Below are 20,583 nucleotides of genomic sequence, written 5' to 3'. Positions count from 1 at the left end.
GGGTTACTGTCCGGATAAGCAGTTCCGATGTGAACGTCCAAATGACTCAATATTTTGAGACAAGGTAAATACACCTTTCCTCTATATTTTGACGCTTAAATTGTACACAGACTTTTATTTCTGATACTCTATTAAAATCGAGATGGTACTTTTAAAAAACGTTCAAATATATCACTGTTACACCATAATGACGGTTGAGTGCGAATATCGTGAAAATGGCCTCTTCCGTATGCAAATAGTGTAAAAGTACGTAACACAAAGGTTGTGGACCTGGCCTCTTGAGGTCACAATTTTTACCCAGTTTTGATGAAATAATATGTACAATGTGAATACTGGCATATGAAATGCAGTTTGCTTTGTGTTCTATGAGGGAAATATGCAAGCCTATTCTTATTTTGATCTTGATTGTTGTCCCATACGAATGACTAGACACTGTATCTCACCAGCCCTCAGTCCTGCACCACTGACATGGGGGAAACAATGCCAGAAAATACTAATGAACTTTCTCGGCCAACACCATGTTCCTGAAGCAACGACTGCGAGTTTCACAACATCTGGTAGTTGCTTGTTTACTTCACAATTCCTGAACTTATAGCTATGTTATCTACAGACACGTGAGCAGTAGCGTCCAATCAGAGGTTGTGACATGGTGACTTCCACTAAAACCTTGACATTGAATGAACCTTGAACTTTACAACTCGATTTTCACAAGTAGACATGTTAGCTTGAAAGCGCGAGACTTGGTATTCGCAACGATCAAGGAATCTGATCACAAGTTGGGCTTGTACCCAATCGAAATTAGTGCTGAAATATGCAGGGTATTACGTGAAGGCCTTGATAAGATGTACGTAGTTAAAGCGAGATCAAGCCTTCTATTGAAGATTGGCCAACACCAACACTATTCTGATTTGTGGTGTTAAATAAGATAAGGTAAAAACTAATGGGTATAATGATAAATTTAATATCTTTTCTAGAATATAATATAATATATATATATATATATTTCATACATACATATATAGTACTCTACTTAAAGTCACATTAGACTATGTTTGGTGATAATTAATCATGTGACAGGTATCAACCAATCAAAAACAATAACAATCAGATATATATTATTTATATATGGGTGACAATAAATTAGAAAATGTATTTAATTATCTATGGAAACAACAAATAAGGGAATAATTTCTGGTTTAATCACTTGGCTGTCAACTATACCTGCTATTAATATACAAAAATTTACCTGTGGCAATACCACATAGGAGTACTAACTTCAAGAGGTTTTAAAGTAGTGTTTCCAGAGAATATTCATGAAAACTAATGTCACTTAAAATTGAATGTACCAATAATTTAAGTCAGATGAATAGTTAATGTGATTTGCATTCTTAAAATTTATATTTTAAGTTACAATCAATTGTAATAGATTTAAGTTTTCATGAAGGAGGGAAAACCTAATCAAAACTATTTGAAGGATGCAGCCTTTTCATTGGCCAAGTGTTAAAATCCTAGTATACATGTTATCTCTAAGCCAATGAAAAGGCTACATTCCTAAAATCAAGAACAAGAGACTGATCATATGTTGTCCCACAATCTATCTGTTATTTTTTCTCATTTAGGTTTAATTTTAAAAGTTGCCAAATTGTACAGTTAGGTTTTTTATTACAGAAAATAAATATCAATTATCAAAAGTTCAACTTCTTTGATCCTTAAACTTTTATTACTTTTCCCGACCTGCTCGATTTTGGTAAGAAATAAATGTATACTAAAAACTGGTTAAAAGTAATATTATATTCCATAATGATATGTTACACTAATAATAGCCAGTATATTCAACCCCAATAACCCTATCTCTTTTCTATTGTGATTTATCTTTGTAGACTTCATGATTGTCGTTTAGTAAAAGGAAAAATATCCTTTATTTCTAAGCATATTTTATTTATACTGTATGAATTACCATTAGTAAAATTTAAGTAAAGGATTCCGAAAATGTATTCTTTTCCTTTAAATCCCACAGATTAGTTAAATTTGATAGTTTCAAACTCAACAAACAATCTATAATTTATCTCCCTTTAGTCTTCAAGGATAATTCAATATAAAAATTAGATTATGTACTTGTCTTTTCTAATCACATATAAATTAACCAACAAAATATTTAACTATTTAAAGATGAAACATCTGATTTTAAGGCCATTCGTCTCAAGCATTTAATGGATCTCTCAATATAAAATCTTTAATTCACATCTAAATTTAGCAATAACCTGACAAAAATTATCATTTACTTAATAAAACTGAGAATCCTTGCAAAAATATTGCAATTAATAATGTTTTTGTGTTTAAAAATTCCACATCGGTATTAATGTTGATTAATCTTTTACTTTAAGGAAGGATTCATTGCAATTTAATGAAAATTAATGTGTTTTGGGTGTTAAATTTCAAGTTTTGACTTAACATTTTAAATAAAGGATGTATTTCAAATTTTATTGGTTATATATTTGAGGTTTTTTTTTAAATGGATAAAGTTACCTACTTTTATTCCAATACTAATAATAAACACATACAAATATAATATTATATAATAAATCATAACCAAACAAAGTAGTCAAATAAAATAATTAAATAATCACTTTCTATACTTGACATCTATTGTCAAAATAATATTCAAATTTCACTCACACACAAATAACAACAAAAATCACATGTTTTTCAAACAATATGGTGTCTTCATAAATTAGAAGTGGTAACTCCAAAGTTAAAATAAAGGGAGGAAATCTTTATTAACTGCACTGTGGAACTTGTATTCTTTTGACTTTTGAAAACTGACTCCTGTTCTGTAAATTTTGATATGAAATGGTGTTTCACGTCCTACTTTTTTGCACCCACAGTGCTAATGAAGGCAGATTCGACTATTGAAAAACCACATTTATTAATCCAGTAATAAAATAATTCACGACGACAATAACCAAGATATATCTCCATCAAATAAAAACAATTTACAAATGACAAGCCATTTCAGAGAATATTTCAGCCAATATACATGAGCACAATTTCAATATGTCAAACAAAGCAATAAGTTTAGACTGCAAAGGGTTAACCAAATTACTATTTCAATTAATAGTGTCTAACAGGAGATTCCACTCCCTAAATTTATACTGTCAGAGAATACTTTATATGCAGACAAATGGAGTTAGAGAAAATGGATGACAATTTAGATATTAAGATGAAATATCTACCAGATAAATCTAAAGATGGAAATGTTTTTACTAATAAAAGGAAAATTTTGCAAACAAAAATAATAAATAAATATTGCTAAAAAGTTAAATAACAAAATAATGGCAAAGCTGAAATAAATAAGACCAAATTAATTAACATATTTGGTTACTTTAAGATTTCTTCACGAACATGCCTCTCAAACAAAAAATTGCCGAAACTAAAGGAGAATATGGCTGAATTTAAAAGAGAAATAAAAAAATAACTCCAAAAAAATATGGAAACAATGACACATGTAGAAAGACAATATATAAATATCTATTTACAAGTTCTCTTGAAGCAAATCATTATATCAAAATTTAAATGCCAAAATTATTGCCCTAATACCTTCAAGGAGTTTGTTAATATTTGCATAAATAATGCAAGAATTGATCAAATTCAATTTTATTATTTGGAAATTTAATATATTATACGAAATTTCATATTCCAAAAATTAACTGCAGATTTTATATCATATCGTAATCATTTTCAAATTTTGTGAAAACCTGTTCCTTTTCACTCAAGTGTTTCATTAATTTAATTGAAACCAATTTTATCATAAATACTTCAAACTACATGTAAATGCATATTTTACTGAATGATTATAACAAGGACTTAGCAAAAATATTATCTGCAATAATTGGAAGAACAATTTCTATAAAGATATATTTTCTCTCCTAGAAAAGAGAAGTACTAAGATATTTAGATTACATTTTTATTTTGTTTGTTTTGATTTTTAACTACATTTTAATCTAACCAACTTTCAATCAACAACTTGATCAGCCAATTAGTGTAATCATTGTGGGCTATTTATAGTCAATCAATAAGATGGGTGTAATGCACCATGATTCAATCCATGAATATGGAGACATTGAACAATGTGTTACACAATATATTAAAGATGCATTATGCAAGATTTAGATAAAGAGCCAACTGTTCTGGCTATAATAGTTCAGAAAAAGATAATGAAATATAAACATATTGAAAAAAGTCAGTCAAATTACTATATTCTGAGCAAAGTTTTGAGTGTTTGAACTTTAATCAGCTATTTATTGTCAAAACTTCAAACGGATTGTCATGTACCATTACCATGATAATAACAATGCCTCAATGACAGCCATTTAAATGTTATGGCGTGAATGGTCTAATACATTCAATATATTGGACTATGGACTATCCATTGATTATGGACTATCCATACAATAAGTTGTATAACATTTGAAGTCAGAAATTAGCTTCTGCACAATGCAGCTTAAAAGAACAACAAATAAAGATTTTATAAAGTATAGGTTTGATTTGTTTATATGGAGGTCAATGTTGTTGTTTACTTTGGCTTTCATATCCCAAAATCTCCTGCAAAAATTGAGTTCCAGATACCACTACAGATAATTTGATTGGCCAGTTAAGTCAGATGATCAGAACGCCAACTTCAAAGGAAATATGTCAGTTGTTAATGCAGTACAACGAAAATAGATGAATATTTTTAGGAAATATTTCTAGCTAAAATGATAAAAATCTAAACTAAATTCAAGTTTATATCAAAAGTACAAATCTTAAAAAATGTGAAGCTTAGAGTATATTTGATGAAGAATGGGGTGCTTCAAGGTTATCATTCATGTGGCAGTATCTTTAACATGAAAATTCTATATTATATATTTGTTAAAACAAAGCTAAGTTAACTAAATGCATTTAAAGTTCACATTTTCACTGCATTATGGCCAAACCAATTCAATCTTTAGTTCTATGGGAAGTTGATCATTCTTTAATTTTCAAAAATTTAAAATATGGAGGCAAGTATTTTGAAAGGAGTAAGAATTTTCAACAAAACCATTTCAAAGAAATAGAAAGCATGGAGAACTAAAATTTAAATTGATGTGGCCTAAAATATATTTAAACAAGGACTACTTAAAAACAATTAAATCATTTATAATTTTAATATATGTACACGATTTCTTTTCAAATTCTACTTCTTTCTTGTTAATGAGATCCTTTTCAAAATTATAATTAGTTTCTTTTTAATCAAATATTAAAGTATTTGCAGAGTTTCTCTTGAAAACATTTGTGATCACTCGTATATATATTTTTTGTCGTTGAAATAAATTACATCTTAAATTCTCTATACTTCACAACAGTAATTACAACTAAAGATATCCAATCAGAGATGACCCCCCATTGCGCTAGATTAATATGCTTGGTTCCGTTAAATAAAATAAACATTAGCACAAAAAGAGAAAATGCCTCTTCCTGTGTTCGAAAACTCCTTAATATATATAGGACGAATCTTATCTAGTTTGGGCCTCTTCCTAATAATATATCATAAAGCTATGACCCTAGAAAATTCTACACCAGATTTTATCTGTTCTTTTAAATTTTTCTTGTGCCATCGTTAATTCGGATATAGAAATAATAATATTGCGATTTTGCTCAGCAAATTACCTCGGCAGCTTGACTATCTTGTGTGAACATAAGCAACCCAGAATAAAACATGAATCAACTAAATCTTTGATGGTACGATACAAGATATCAATACAAAGCTGTGGTAAATGAATAGGATAAATTCCACGGCAGAAAGCATTACAGGCAGCCACAAGACTGAAGCATGCCCTGAGAAATACTTTACAAATTGTCTTTTATTCCTGATCACTTTCACCATCGCTAGAAAATCTTCCCTGGGACAAAGCGTTAGGTGATGTCATAACGTGAGTTAGTTGCCTATAATGATCTAACCATTCATCAACCATCTGTTTCACTAATAGAGGGCGCTTATCTAATTTCTGTACTGCTGCTAAAATACCACCTTTTGTAACAACACAATCTAACCAGTCTCTTAATATAGCTTCTTCACGACCAACCTATAAAATATGGTAAGCATTTAAACATTTTCATTACGCAACAAATCAAATGGGGTTTAATGACCTACTATGCTGCTCCATTCGAGCTAATGAGTGTGCAATGAGCGAAATTTTGCCCAGACAGTGGCAATATGGTCTACTCTTATTTCGAATTCCAACCGTCACCGATTCTTTTACGTGCACCCCAATGTGTACACAGGACCTTAGTTTTTTATTTCATCCTAACAACTAGACAATGTTATTTGTCAAGCCCTGCACAATACAAGAATTTAAAACTCTTTATAATATAAATATAGACTTTAGTAATACATAACACATTAACATTACATTAAGACTTTAAATTGCGTGTGTATTAGTTCCTCGATCAACAAAATATCCAGAACACAAGAACAGAGTTGTGTACCACAAGAACAAATTCCTTGTTGTTCGTATCTCAGTCTGATGTTCAAAATCTTGGAATCTTTATTCAATTTCAGGATGGAACAGCGTAACAATATCATTACGCTTTAAACTGAGCTCCAAATTGGACCAAACATGTTTACATAAAGTTTGTCATGACTCACAAGTTTATTATGCCCAATTATCCAGTGCATAGTAGAATATTGCAGAAAAACTAATTGCGTGACAATGTAAACAATACTGTTTGGAATTGAACAATACTTTCACCATTTTAAATACCTTAAATCACTGTCCAAAGTTTTAGGGAAGACCCCAGATTAGAGGAAGGGCTGTTATGTCGCTGTACTTGGGATAGATTGGGAAGAATAGACACACTCCCTCAAAAGCTCAAGTATCAGAAGCCAATCCAGCAATGGCCAGAGAGGGCTTTCTCGGGCCATTGCTTTAGGAATATTGCCCCACCTCAATATTGCAAATTATTTTGTGCCCCTGTTTGATATGAAAACAAATTGAGTTTTGTAAAAGTATATAATGAAATTAAATCCTTCAAATAAGATATTGAACTTCAAAGATAAAGATCTTAAAAACATAAATTAACAGCGAGTAATCAGAAAATTGATAACTCTGTTAATAGGGTTAAACCTCCTTGTGTAAAGTTGTAAACAAATTGTGGTAGAGGTGGTGCCAGATGCATGATAATATTTATGGAGGAGGGGAGATAGGCATTTCCGACAGTAATATGTACTAAAAGTTGCTATGGGGTAAAAGTAATAATGGAACACGTGAAGTTTTTTCTTATTGACATCATTTTCAAATTACCCCCTAAAAAATATTCATGCGCCCCACATTGGGAATCACTGATCTACACATAAACCTGGACGATTCCTGTACTTACATCTGACCCTGAGAGAAAATGAACGGATAGTAATTTTCCATCACTGTCTACTAAAGGGAGATAAGCTATCTGTGTATCTTCTGTATTGTTAGTATTAGCACCCGCTCCTATATTATCATCAGTATCCATCTCCATGGGAACAAGAGCTGAGAAATGTCCACGGGTATAACCTAATGAGATTGGTGTTTTCCAACAAAAACTTCTCTCCCACAATAATGGTAAGTAGACTCCTGGTAAAAATAATATTCAACATTATCCATTTTATACATAGATGAACATATCACTGGTTTTAAACAAGGATGGAGATGGAGAATAGTATAAAGACGGAGAAGCGTATAGGGAATGGAGAATGGTATAGGGAATGGTATAGGGGATGGAGAATGGTATGGGGAATGGAGAGTGGTATAGGGAATGGAGAATAGTATAAAGACGGAGAGTATAGGGAATGGAGAGTGGTGTAGGGAATGGAGAATGGTATCAGGAATGATGGAGGATGGCAAAGGGAATGGAGAATGGTATAGGGAATGTTACAGGGAATGGAGAGTGATATAAGGGATGGTATTAGGAATGATGAAGAATGGTAAAGGGAATGGAGAATGGTACAGGGAACGGAGAGTGATATAAGGTATGGAAAATACATGTAGTATTGGGAATTGAGTGTTGTATAGGGAATGGAGAGTAGTATTAGGAATGGAAAATAGTATAGGGAATGGAGTGTGGTATGGGGAATGGAGTTTGGTATCGGGAATGGAGTGTGGTATGGGAATGGAGTGTGGTATGGGGAATGGAGTGTGGTATAGGGAATGGAGAGTAGTATTAGGAATGGAAAATAGTATGGGGAATGGAGTGTGGTATAGGGAATGGAGACGGTTACTGGAGATGGAGAATGATACAGTGAATGGAGAATACTATAAGAGAGTGGAAATGGTAGAGGGGATGAAAAATGGTATAAAGATGGAGAATGGTACTTTTTATCAATCTTGTATATGGAAGTTTGATGTTTCTTTTCACAACAAGGTTATCCACTAATAATAACAGTAATATCCATTTATATACAATTAAAATACAGATTTGATGTCATTCTTTCATGTTGGCGTACCATTATGTACGAGCAACTTGCCAATCGTAAATTATTTATACTAGATGAAATATTGGACTCAAGTGACTTATTTCAATGAAATGCACGTACAGGATAGTGTGTGTATTTTAAAGTTGTTTGATTGTCTCAAGCTTAAGACACTGCATAATATATTGAAACAACACTCAGACTAACAACCTCATCCAGTATCAATATTTTTCTTAATGTCCACCTATCGACCATTAACCACACTCAAAAACCCCAAAATGTGCTTAATAACACACTATTCATATTATAGGTCTAACACCTGCTGCGTGAAATATGGTTGTATGACATTTAAACACAAAATGGCAATGCGATCTTCGGACTTCAGGGTTAATCATCATGATTTTAGTAAATCTTATCATAGATTATGTTGTATTTTCTACCTCAAAACCTTGTATTAAAATCCCATAAATCAAAATATTATTAACTGACACTTACCCTGAAATTTGGCCAATCCTATCGTCTCTCCTCTAAAACTTTTAACATATTTAACACCATAAACTATGATGGGACGACGAAATATATGAGCTAATGCAAAAATATGAGTTTGTTCTAATGATGTACCTGAAATAGATAAAATAATTTTCACATTACATTCAATTCCTGATATACATATAAAATTATGATAGTATATTCTCAATCTCATTATATTTATCAGTGTGCCGACAAGGCATATGAAGATATCAAGAACAAATGTGACAGTACATGTAGATAACAATCATCAATAATTCAACAACTGATTGCTGTTATTGGCTTTTTTATTAAGAAGAGAAATAGGTACCTCATTTTAAGGAGAGGGGGGGGGGGGGATATGAATAGAACCAAATGTACTAAACCATTAATCTTCTAAATTATTACATAATAGCAAAATACCATTCAACATGATATCTGACATCTTCATGTTCTTTTATGTTTATTCTGCTATATTTTATAAAATTAACGCAAACCACATGTATAGTAATAGCATATTGCTACTGTCAGTGGTATCAATATACCCCTATCATTCTTACGTCTATCACTTTCTATAGCTCCACATGTTATTGACTGATTAAATATACAGCCTATTGACCTATTGCAATACACAAAAATTTGTCAGGTAATTATAAACGCAGGTGTTTTGGGGCCTTACGATTATAAACTTGTGGTCTGGGAATATATAACACTGACCTGGTTGACTGGCTAGACTTAATAATATCGCCCAGTCTCTTTGCCACTGTCCTTCATCTAAACTAAAATGTAATGATTGGGCTTGAAGTGATTCATACTCCTTCCAACGTGGATAAAATCTGAAAATAATTATATTATGATAATAGAATATATTCAATTTTTGATTGAACTGAAGGAAACAAATATGATATGGCCACAGTTAATTAAGAAAAGTAATGTTATTACTGTATATGATGATTAGAAATGCCACATATTGAGGAGATAAAATGATATCCTATTGAAAAACAAAGTAAATTAGGTGACCAGAACAAATATACATGTACTATTCTGAATATTATCTTTCTCACTCTATTAGTATTATCAGCCGTGCAAGGCTGAGGGTCTGGCAAAAAAAAAGCGTCTGTCTAGTAGTTCGGATGGAACGTGAAACTGAAAAAACCCTGAAAGTTGGAAATTGATGTACAGTGGGCAGAAATGTCACCGCCTCGTGACATACCCGGTTTGTGCAGAGAAGTAAGATGCTTAACCAAATTTCATTTTCATTATTCGAAAGTTGGCATATTTTTCAAGATGGACAAAATTACCAGAATTTAACCTAACATAGCAGAAGAGAGCATTGGTTTAATCTTAAAGATGGTGATCAATAAGGCTGTGCAAAAATATTGATATAATCGATGATCGGTAGAAGTTATTTAGCGATACGATAATCAATATTGAAATTCAAATATCGATTATCGGTATATTTACCTTCTGACGGCAAGTTACGGTTACTTTCACATGACTGAACTTGCCGTAGTCAGGCATTAGCAGACGAATGAATGAATACACAACGTCAACACAACAACTATTTTTACCCTTTTGCTTACAAACTGGCACATTTTAATATATATATTATTGTAAAAAGCTAAACTTTAAGATTAAATACATTATTTTAATATTTTCGTTGTTTTTGTTGTTATTACTAGTTGAAACTAAAATAGGCCACGCACTTTGTGAACAATTTCAATCGCACGTGATATAATGATATATAGTAAAATTAGAATTATCTCCCTTCTTTGTTCTTGATTGATTTGTAGAGAAATCGTCTGCTTTCACGATAAAACTAATTGTATTATTAATTATCAACTCCGCTTTTATTACTAAATCATGTCAGATACAGCCCATACAAAACACGTTTTTGACTTCCAGGGAAAATATCTATATCTCTCACAATTTCGTGGAAGAATTCTACTTTGGTTTTCATCTAAATTAACCAATCATAAAAATTCTACTTTGAAAGCCCGTAATTATTTTTTTATTGTCCAATCAATAGACGCCTTCTATTTTATTTTATTGTATTATTAATAACACTTTGTAATCGCCAATCACTTGCAAAGAGAAACCATGTATTGTCTTTGTATTTATCGGAGATATTGGAATAAAAAAAGGTTCAAATGAATCAAGAATAAAACTTATAATAATACTCAAGTTAGTCCTACATTTAGCAACTAATTATTTTAAATTAATTGATTTTTTTACGTACATCGATCAACACAAATAACAGGTCGGTAAAGTTCGGATTTTTCCGGAAAAATGATAATCGATTATTATCGATAATCACTGAAAAATTCTTGCCGATAATCGATATTAAAATTTCATATCGATTCCCAGCCTTAGTGATCAATAGAGGTAACAGAATCAAGAGGACCTAACCTGATATGTACACAAGCCAGGACACATAAGGTACCAGTCACAAACTTTGTCAAGTACAAATTATCACATAACGTTATAATATTTTGTGTGGTAATTTGTGTCTGATAAAGTCTATGACATGTACCTTATGTTAGGCTTGCATGTACATGGACATATTAAGAGATGATAATAAAAATTCCTGATGACAACCAATGATTGTGAGAATAAAACTTACGTCATAGCTCCTTCATTAAGACTATCAGATAAAGCTCGACGTAAACTATTATCAATATCAAACACCCCCCAAGTAGTCTGTAATACGGAATCTAATAAACAATCTCCGGCAGTACGATTCCATAACGCATACAGACGACTTCCTAAACAATTAGTTAATTCTTTACTCCAGTTTATAATAGATTCTTCTGATTCCAATTCTATAAGAAAACAAACATAAGTTGTCAGGCAACTAAACATACACCCACTAGCAGCCAAGTCATCAAAACAGTTATGAGCTAAACAACTCATACGGTACATAAGTTTCAACAGAATCAGATTAAAGATACATTATGGGAGATAAGATAAAGAGTTGACTGTTCTCGCTATAATAGTTAAAAAATAGATAATGTAAATAGAATACGTTGAAAATGTCAGTCAAATTGCTCCACTCTGAAACAAGATACTGTATTAGCTTTTGAATTTTAAGCCTAGCCTCGATCATCATTACTAAAGTCGGTACAATAAAAAACATAGTCTCGATTATCCATTTTTGAATTTAATTATCAATGAGCGTTGAGCAACAGATAGGATTCAAATCCAGTGAAAATCCAAAACATAAGAATAAGATAACATTGAGAGTTGATTATGGTTTGGATAGGTTAATTAATGTCTAATTAATAGTTTATATAACATTTCAGGCCTAAAGAAAGACCTGCAATAGGCAGATTTAGCTCTTGCATAATGTATGCTAAATTAAACCCATTTTATTGAAAATCAATGTTTCTTCATTTTAATAGGATGGACAGATACCCAATGTAAATTTCAGAAAAATATGTTAACAATTAAAAAGATATACATGTAATAACAAAAGGGCATTGGTTCATTGAGATAGACAATCTACCGGTATATCAATTTCAAATAGCAAAGGAGCACACATGTAACAAAAATCAATGAAAATCAATAGGTTTTCAATAAATTTTAGAATGGTAGCCAACAATATTTCATAAAAAAGGGGAATAACTCTGGAGGTTAATATGGAAAATGGTTCAAATTCAATTAAATTCAATAGATAGATAACAAATATAAATTTCAGAAAGTTCACATAATTTCTTAAAGAGTTATTAATACTATAGGCATCTTTGTTGCAATGAGATACATGTAGACAATCCATCATATTAGAATACATGTATGGATTATTATAACCTCTTTTCTCTTTTAACACGAAATGAGACCAAAAGACGGACGACAAACAAGGTGACGACAATATACGACCAAACTAAAATGTGGATGTATAAAAAAACAATCATTTTTGTTATATTTTTATAGGAACTTTTTTAAGGCCAGTTGATATCTAGATATTTTTTTATATTTTCATAGCAATTTTTTTTTAGTCCAGTTGACAGTAGTAATTATATTTAGACAAGAGTTAAAACACACTGATTTTACTAGACAACGATTGCTTGAATGATTGCCTATGAAATAGATTTTAAAACACTTTCCACTCCATCTGCAGTGAAACTTGATCATTTCCAATACCTGGAATGTCAAGGTCATCCACACAACAAATCTACAAATTCTATACTGTCTAGCTTGTGAAAAGCCATATGTGCACTGCTTCTGTTTGCATCTAAAAGTAGCTGCATAATTTCCAAATAAAAAGAACATCCTACTTACCATGTTGTACATCTCTATCTAATAATTCATCAAATAGTTGACTTTGAACTGGTGTCGGTAAATCTACTATATCTGTAATAAATAATACAATTGAACAATACACATTGTTAGCTATCTCACAAACTTTCAAAATATTCTATTGTGTATCTCATTTATCAGATTTCATAAATTTAATGTAATTAGTCCATTTGTTTACTCTTTGAGTACAAATGAACAATAAAATCGTAATATTCGACTGGGTTCTAGTTCTACCCTATCTTTGTATCTCGCTCATAAGTTTTCGTAAGTTTTGAATGTGAATGTGGATATAACTCTAAATTTGAATTTTGAAAGAACTTTGATGTTTAGATATAGTTCAAGAGATCTTGGGACACCTAATCACCTATTCCATGTCAAGTAGACCAAATACTCAGGAAGTTGTCAGTGACCCCCTCAGAACATGATGAAAAAAATATATGTTATTTATAGTACATACAAACATTTGTTACATGACTCTAGCATTAATATTGACTGAGATATGACCTTTTGAATAAGGGTATATTTTGGCAAGTCTTGGAACTCTATTTTATGACTCGATTTTGGTGTTCTGACTTTATTCCTTCTAGTCAGTCTCTATTCTTGAAATTTTGTGGTTTGTAAGAACTCACCATCAAATTTCACAGGACAAGTACCGTCAAGTGTGTATGGAGTGCCTTATTTTGATACGGTGTATAAATTTTACTACACTATCCTATATTACAGTGATGGGGTTTCAAAATTTTTCTTGCCACACATTTTTACCAAAAATAAAGGGACATCTTATCGTTATTTAAACTGGCAACAAAATACAGTATTCAAATTCATACATAATAATAGGTGCACCTTGTTATTTTTCATATTTAATTCCCATGTGGTATTCAAATTTATGTCAGTATATTCCTACAAAATTACGATAGAATGAAAGTGTGCCGACTACTGTCGACCCATACTTTTTATCAAATTTACGGCAGTAATATTCCTACAAAAAAACCCGTATTTTTCGGATCTAGGTCGACACTTTTTTCAGCAGAAGTCTGGCATTCGTCTTATACTCCGTTTCGACTAATATTCGGATGGAGGTAAAAATAAATTTTTTGGCAGTAAGCTACGCTCCATGATACAGAGTGAGTGACATCATTTGCTAAATAATAGAGCTCGACTTTGATCGCACGTGCTATCGTGTAAAACAATTAACTACTTACACTACTATCGAATTCAGAATATTTGTCGACATTTAAATTTCTCAGCTTGTTTATTTCTTTTTTTGAAAACATAAACCCCATTCAAAATATTATCATAAACCCGAGAATATGTATCAAAATAGAATCTGTTCTCTGACATTTTCCATGTGATAATTGTCACGTTTACATCTCTCATTTCACTGGTCTCACGAGATTTCTACTTTTGTTTTCGGTTATTGCATTATAACCATGTGTGTGTGGGTGTGAGTGTGTGTGTGTGTGTGTGTGACAAGTTAACGGATATGATATGTGACATAAATGACTAGTTTATAGATGTTGTCGACTGACATCAAGGAGATAAAAATGTCCGACAATGAGGAAACCCAAGTTAATCACATAGATTAAGTTTATAATCACTCTTATTGGATTGATACAAATGATAGTTAATCAAGGTAGGTGTACAGACGGTATGACACGATAAATACATAGATCACTTAATTACATAATCAATCCAGCCTATTATCAGCAATAATCGGGTTGAGTGGTAGTTATACACTCAGTAAACTATATTAATATTGGAATTTTGAATATTATTCACCATGTCTTGATGTACGATTGGGCATATTCATGGTTGGACAATTTAGAACGTTTGGAAAATAGTGTTGGACAAAATCTCATCACTGCTATATTAGGAGTTGTTACTTATCACATGTATAATGTATCAATTGGTATTGTTTGAACAGACATTATTAAAATAAAAGGCATATCTATGTCAGTTTCTTGTAAAATTGGCTTTGAAAATTGACTTAAACAGGGAAATGACTAAAATCCCTATTTTTCAAACACTGATCATGTATAAAATGCCTTTCATAAAAAATATGAAACTTAGGGGAAATGTTGCTTGTACACATGTCTATCAATGATGAAAGGCCCATCTTTGATATTTTACTCCTTATTTTCATTAAATTTGAAGTAAATGAACAAAACAATATTAATTGATTAGAACCTACCTGCTGGAAGAGCAAATGTAACACAGTCAGTATAAAAGAAGCAGGGGAAATCCCCTTTCCGCTGTCGTAACAACGAAGCGATTTCTCTACGTATGTCTGATGCTGTGTCTGGACTAGAATGTGACGGGAGACGTTTTACAGCCTTTGATGCAACATCTGTGGCCGTTAATAATACTGCTAATAAATCTTCACGTTTATACTGTATCGCTAGATGAACTAATGTGTAACCCACTTCAAATCTACCAGGTTTATTAATTAATGCTACTTCGTCCTGTGTCAGCTGACGTGCTGGATCACCTCCTGATTGAATGTAAGCTTCGATAGCATTAGCGTCACCATCGACAACACCTGCACATGCTCCCACCCACAGCCAGTCTTTATCTCGCATTCGTTTGCGTAATAATCGTACACGTTTTTCTTCACTTCTATTGCGTTCTTCTGATAAAGATGGAGCTGCATATGCACCTCCTGCTATTGATGCCATATTGTCTATACTGTATGAAGTGCCTGGCGAAGTCCTACCGCGCCGATTAAAATCTCGTTCATTGTCACCACTATAGCTACCACCTGCAGCAAGATTAGTGTCTGCTGCATGACTTCTATTGCGAAAACTGCCACATAAAACACATTTATTATTTTTGGGGAAATTATCATATGTACAAGATTTACATGTCCATTTTGTGCCTGCTCTTGTTTGTGCTGCTACTGCACGATTGATATCGTTATTTATTGCTTTGGCTGCCTCAGGTGAACTGGGAGATGTACGATTGGGTGTGCTACGCCCCGATCGACTTTCTTCGATATTGACATTTACACTTAACGGCTCCATGCGACTGCTAGCCGAGCTAGTTGGAGATGATTTCCGTCTGGCTGTTAAACACTGTAAACACTTCTGAGCTTTTGGCCAGTTGAGATACGTACACATGTGACATGACCATTTATTGCTCTCGGAACTAGTGCTGCCCCCACATATAATTCCTGATGATGATTCAGTGCTTTTAGTCATCAGGGAGGCCATTTTGTAAATATCTCGAGTCTGGTCGACACTTTCTGTGATGAGCTGTTGTGGACGTAATCCACGGCATAGTGTACAGCGTTTTGAAGCTGGGAAGTTGTCATAGGTACAGTATTCACATGACCATTTGCCTTCTTCAGATGTATCAGTCATTTTGATTGGTTAGAGGTAGGCCTCACTGAAAATAGATAATTTCAAAAATTAATTATTTTGTTTTACAATGATACATTATCTAGGCTTTTATGTGTCTCTCACATAAACATATCTTTCTATAAATCCTTTATTAAGGTAAATTGGCTTATTGTTTTTGTCCAGGTTGTGGAAATTCTTAATATGGGTAGGGTTGTGAAAACGTGCTTCATTTTTACACCAGCGCTGGACTAATGGAGACAGGCAGTGTATTATGACTATAAGTATGAAGGAATACTACACAGAAATCAGGGTTTTGGCCTAATCTTCATCAAATTCCAAATGTCCCATCCAAATGACAAGACAGTTTTCCTTGCCAGGCCCTCCATTCTGCACAACTGGGACAAGTAGGCCTACAATGTATGTGACCTAGTGGTTATAAGTTGAATTGTGAACCTAAGTTCTTTATTCAATTCCACAAATATACCGTACATAGTATGCACTCTACAGAGGTTTAACTCTGTCTAACCATGTTGAGTTTTCTCAGTTTTCCCAACTGCAAAAGAACCCTTTATATATAAACAAGCAAATTATTGAAATATCAAATTTTACATGTTATTATAATTGTGTTGAACTCCATTTCCTTAAACATACATTATGCAAGAGCTAAATCTGCCAAATGAAGGTCTATCTTTAGGCCTGAAATGCTATCTAAATTATTAATTAGACATTAATTAACTTATCCAGACCATAATTAACTCTTGATGTCATCGCTAGCCTGCGATATTTACTGGATTAGAACTCGATCTGCTGTTCAACACTCATTGATAATTAAATCAAAAAATGGATAATCTAGACTATGTTTTTTATCGTACCGACTTCAGTAATGATGATCGAGGCTAGATCCAAAATTCAATCGCTAAATTCTCGGTTCAGAGTGGATCAATTTGACTGAAATTTTCAGCAAATTCCCTTTACATTATCTAGTTTTTAACTATTATAATGAGAACTGCCAGCTCTTTATCTAATCTCCATCTTTAAACATTAATTGCTCATCTTCTGGTCGTCTAAATATTACACTTTAACATGAGAACTGCCAGCTCTTTATCTGATCTCCCATAATGTATCTTTAAACATTAATTGCTCAACTTCTGGTCGTCTAAATATTACACTTTAACATGTTGACTTGTTACACAATAAAATAGTTTATAATCAAATAGTAGCTAAAAAAAATTGCAAGTTCCTCCTTTTACAAATATTACTAACATGTATTTACACAGGAAAACTTTTTATCAAATGTACAGTAATTGTGTTTAAAATAACCAACACAAGGCCAAGGGATACAGGCTTATTATGTAATAAATAGACAAATAGGAAGTACATGAATATAGTGATAACAAGCCAACAGTGAGGTCGTTGTCCCTCACCACAATCCCCAAATAAATAGAGGACACATAGTAATTAATTGCACATTGATCTTTTTGGAAAGCATTTTAGCAGTCAAACTGATTATCTACAGCATACTTAATCATGGTTTTGATGTACCAAAGCATCGACCAATGAAACTGCTTAGCTTTGTTTATCTTTAGCGGATAATGTTAACCATTGAACTCAAAGACAATCACCTAATGAACATCATCTACACCAAGTTTAAACACTCTACCTCAGTTAAAAGCATTCTAATTCTTATGTTCCAAAGTATTGACCAATCAAATTGCTTATCGCTATTTATCTTTCAAAGCTAATGGTATAATGAATCTATACTCTGAGTTTCATCACTCTCATCCAATCAGAACCAAAGTTATCATGTTCCAAAGTCACAACCAATCAAATTGCTCATCTCCGCTTACCCTTAGCGAAAAATGTGCATGATCGAACACCGTCAAGGCATTCACCTAATACACATCTACACCAAGTTTGAACATTCTACCTCAATATTAGAAGGAGAGTTATTCCATTCCAAAGTCTACTTAAAGAATCTACTTAGCCTAACAGAAAACCCTCATCATCGAGCTTGAAATGAAATGAAATGGGGTTTAACGGCCTACTGTTATGCTCTGACTGTGCTAATGAAGACGGGTATACGCCATACAGTGTGCCATCAGGAGGGAAATTTTGCCCGGGAATCGGCACTCTGGCCTACTCTTATATCGAATTCCAACTGCCAAGGGATCTTTTAAGTGCACGTCAATTTGTACACGGGACCTCGGTTTTTCGTCCCATCCAAACTACCCTCCATCCTGCACCATTGACAAGGGGAAACCATATTGGATCATCAAACTTAGTCAAGGCATCGATGTAATTTTAAACTATACACAAAGTTTCACCACTCTCACTCAGAATGAAAGTTATTGAGCTCTGAAGTCTTGACTTATCAAATTGCTATGGTCTCTGCTTACTCTGAACAGAAAATGCTCATTATCGAACTTACAAACCCATTTTAATAGTCCGCTGCTTTCTTCGAAAATGGGAGGGACAATAAAAACGAAATATAACTGACATCTGATTCTAATAACAGGTCTTCAATTGCAGAAGTACATCCTCTAGATCAACATAATTAATAAGTTTATAAGATCATTTACTGACATCAATAGTAAAGCTTAGAATTTAAACATTTTAAAATGGGGCTTCTCTCAAAAAGGCCAGTGAATCCACACAATTCAGTTGAAGCATGATAAAATTAAGTGGAAGTCAGCTTGCTTAATTTCCTATGAGACATGATGCCATTTTTTTTAATTTTGTAGCCTCATCCCTTCTCGTTGTCCCTGGCATGCATACATGTAGTCATGTACAAGCCAGCAAAAGTATATAAATGTCAGCAAATGTGTAGAAATATTAAACTTTAATTAGGACTACCATACCTATTTGAGTAGTTAACCTTATAAATTATTCCCCAAAGAAAAATATCCTTTTTTATTTGTTGCCTATCATCAGTAACAATAATCTGAGTATAGTCAATAGTTTATGAGAGAGAGAGAGAGGGAGAGAGAGTTCAACATCCACTGACACAAACTAGGTCATTTCGGAACTAACATATGGTTCAATTTTATTTTAATAATTCGCTTGCACGTAGGGGTCTTTAGCAGTGGGAGGAAATCGTAGGACCCAGAGAAAACCCATGAGGATGGACAGACCGCGTTATTTCTTATCATGTACAACACACTGGGGAATCAAAACCACACCAGTGCATGACTCAATGAGTGACAGACCTTATGATGCAGCGCACACGCTAACCATTCGTCCATCCACCCACCCACCCCTCAATAGTTTATACAAAATGTAAATATTGTGACCATTGTATGGGGCTACATGTACAGTGTGTGACAGATTAACAGAACCTGACCATAATAATTAATTAGCATTAACAAATCACTTATGATTGAGTACCGGCATGTACATTGTCATTAAATGAGTGATTGATGCTCGTGCAGTCACTTATTTTGAAATAAGAATAACAAAAAAGGAAATTTAGAAATGCTAAAACTACTTACAAAATTTTTTAAAATTTAATTAATTTGATTGTGATGATTGCTTGCTGTTGTTCAGTTGTTGTTATCAGTATAATAGTGTACTTAGCGTATTTTATTCTGACTACTCTTTCCGCTGCAAAGTTATGAATGAGGGAATAATTTCTCAGGCTCCAACATCATATTTAGAATGATGACAAGGTAGTCTCAAAACACAACACCGCACATGAACTGAATCGTGTCCAACAACAAAAACAGAAACAATACCAGACTTCGCCCTCGCCACGGGAGCCTGTTTCAATCACTGTTAGTTCATCAAAAAGGTTGTTTATGGATTCCAAAATCTGACCAAATGAAATACCAAAACCTATGGTATAACTAGGCGAACTCGGGACTCAGGAAATCTTCTTTACAGTGTCATATTTCGTTTTTATATCTCTGATATTCTGACAAATTCATAATACAAACAAAACGACTTCCATATTAGATGTGACGTCACTTAGGGGTGAAAATGCAG

The 20,583-nt window shown here is 32.9% G+C and overlaps 1 protein-coding gene across 1 annotated transcript; it reads right to left on the bottom strand.

The window, feature by feature from the left end:
• Nucleotides 1-949: 949 nt before the first annotated feature.
• LOC126814878 (ubiquitin thioesterase zranb1) lies at nt 950-20,552 on the bottom strand. Its single transcript, XM_050540312.2, has 8 exons — nt 20,091-20,552; nt 15,456-16,648; nt 13,247-13,318; nt 11,592-11,790; nt 9,686-9,804; nt 8,957-9,082; nt 7,396-7,625; nt 950-6,101 (listed from the first exon to the last, which is right to left on the bottom strand). Exons 2-8 carry the CDS (start codon nt 16,621-16,623, stop codon nt 5,880-5,882), a joined length of 2,136 nt encoding a protein of 711 aa, XP_050396269.1. The 5' UTR covers nt 16,624-16,648; nt 20,091-20,552; the 3' UTR covers nt 950-5,879.
• Nucleotides 20,553-20,583: the final 31 nt, after the last annotated feature.

This window comes from Patella vulgata, chromosome 3 (genome assembly GCF_932274485.2).
Source record: "Patella vulgata chromosome 3, xgPatVulg1.2, whole genome shotgun sequence".
Classification (NCBI taxonomy): domain Eukaryota; kingdom Metazoa; phylum Mollusca; class Gastropoda; family Patellidae; genus Patella; species Patella vulgata.
Note: the sequence above shows the minus strand (reverse complement) of the source record. Positions and strands in the feature narration are given on the sequence as shown.

What these genes read in the sequence shown, in the direction of transcription:
- LOC126814878 (XM_050540312.2), bottom strand. Translation starts at nt 16,623, where the DNA reads ATGACTGATACATCTGAAGAAGGCAAATGGTCATGTGAATACTGTACC. An exon ending in CTTAATGAAGGAGCTATGAC is followed by an intron (nt 9,805 to 11,591) that starts GTAAGTTTTATT and finishes AATTATTTTCAG; the next exon opens with ATTTTATCCACGTTGGAAGG. An exon ending in AGGATTGGCCAAATTTCAGG is followed by an intron (nt 7,626 to 8,956) that starts GTAAGTGTCAGT and finishes TATTTTTACCAG; the next exon opens with GAGTCTACTTACCATTATTG.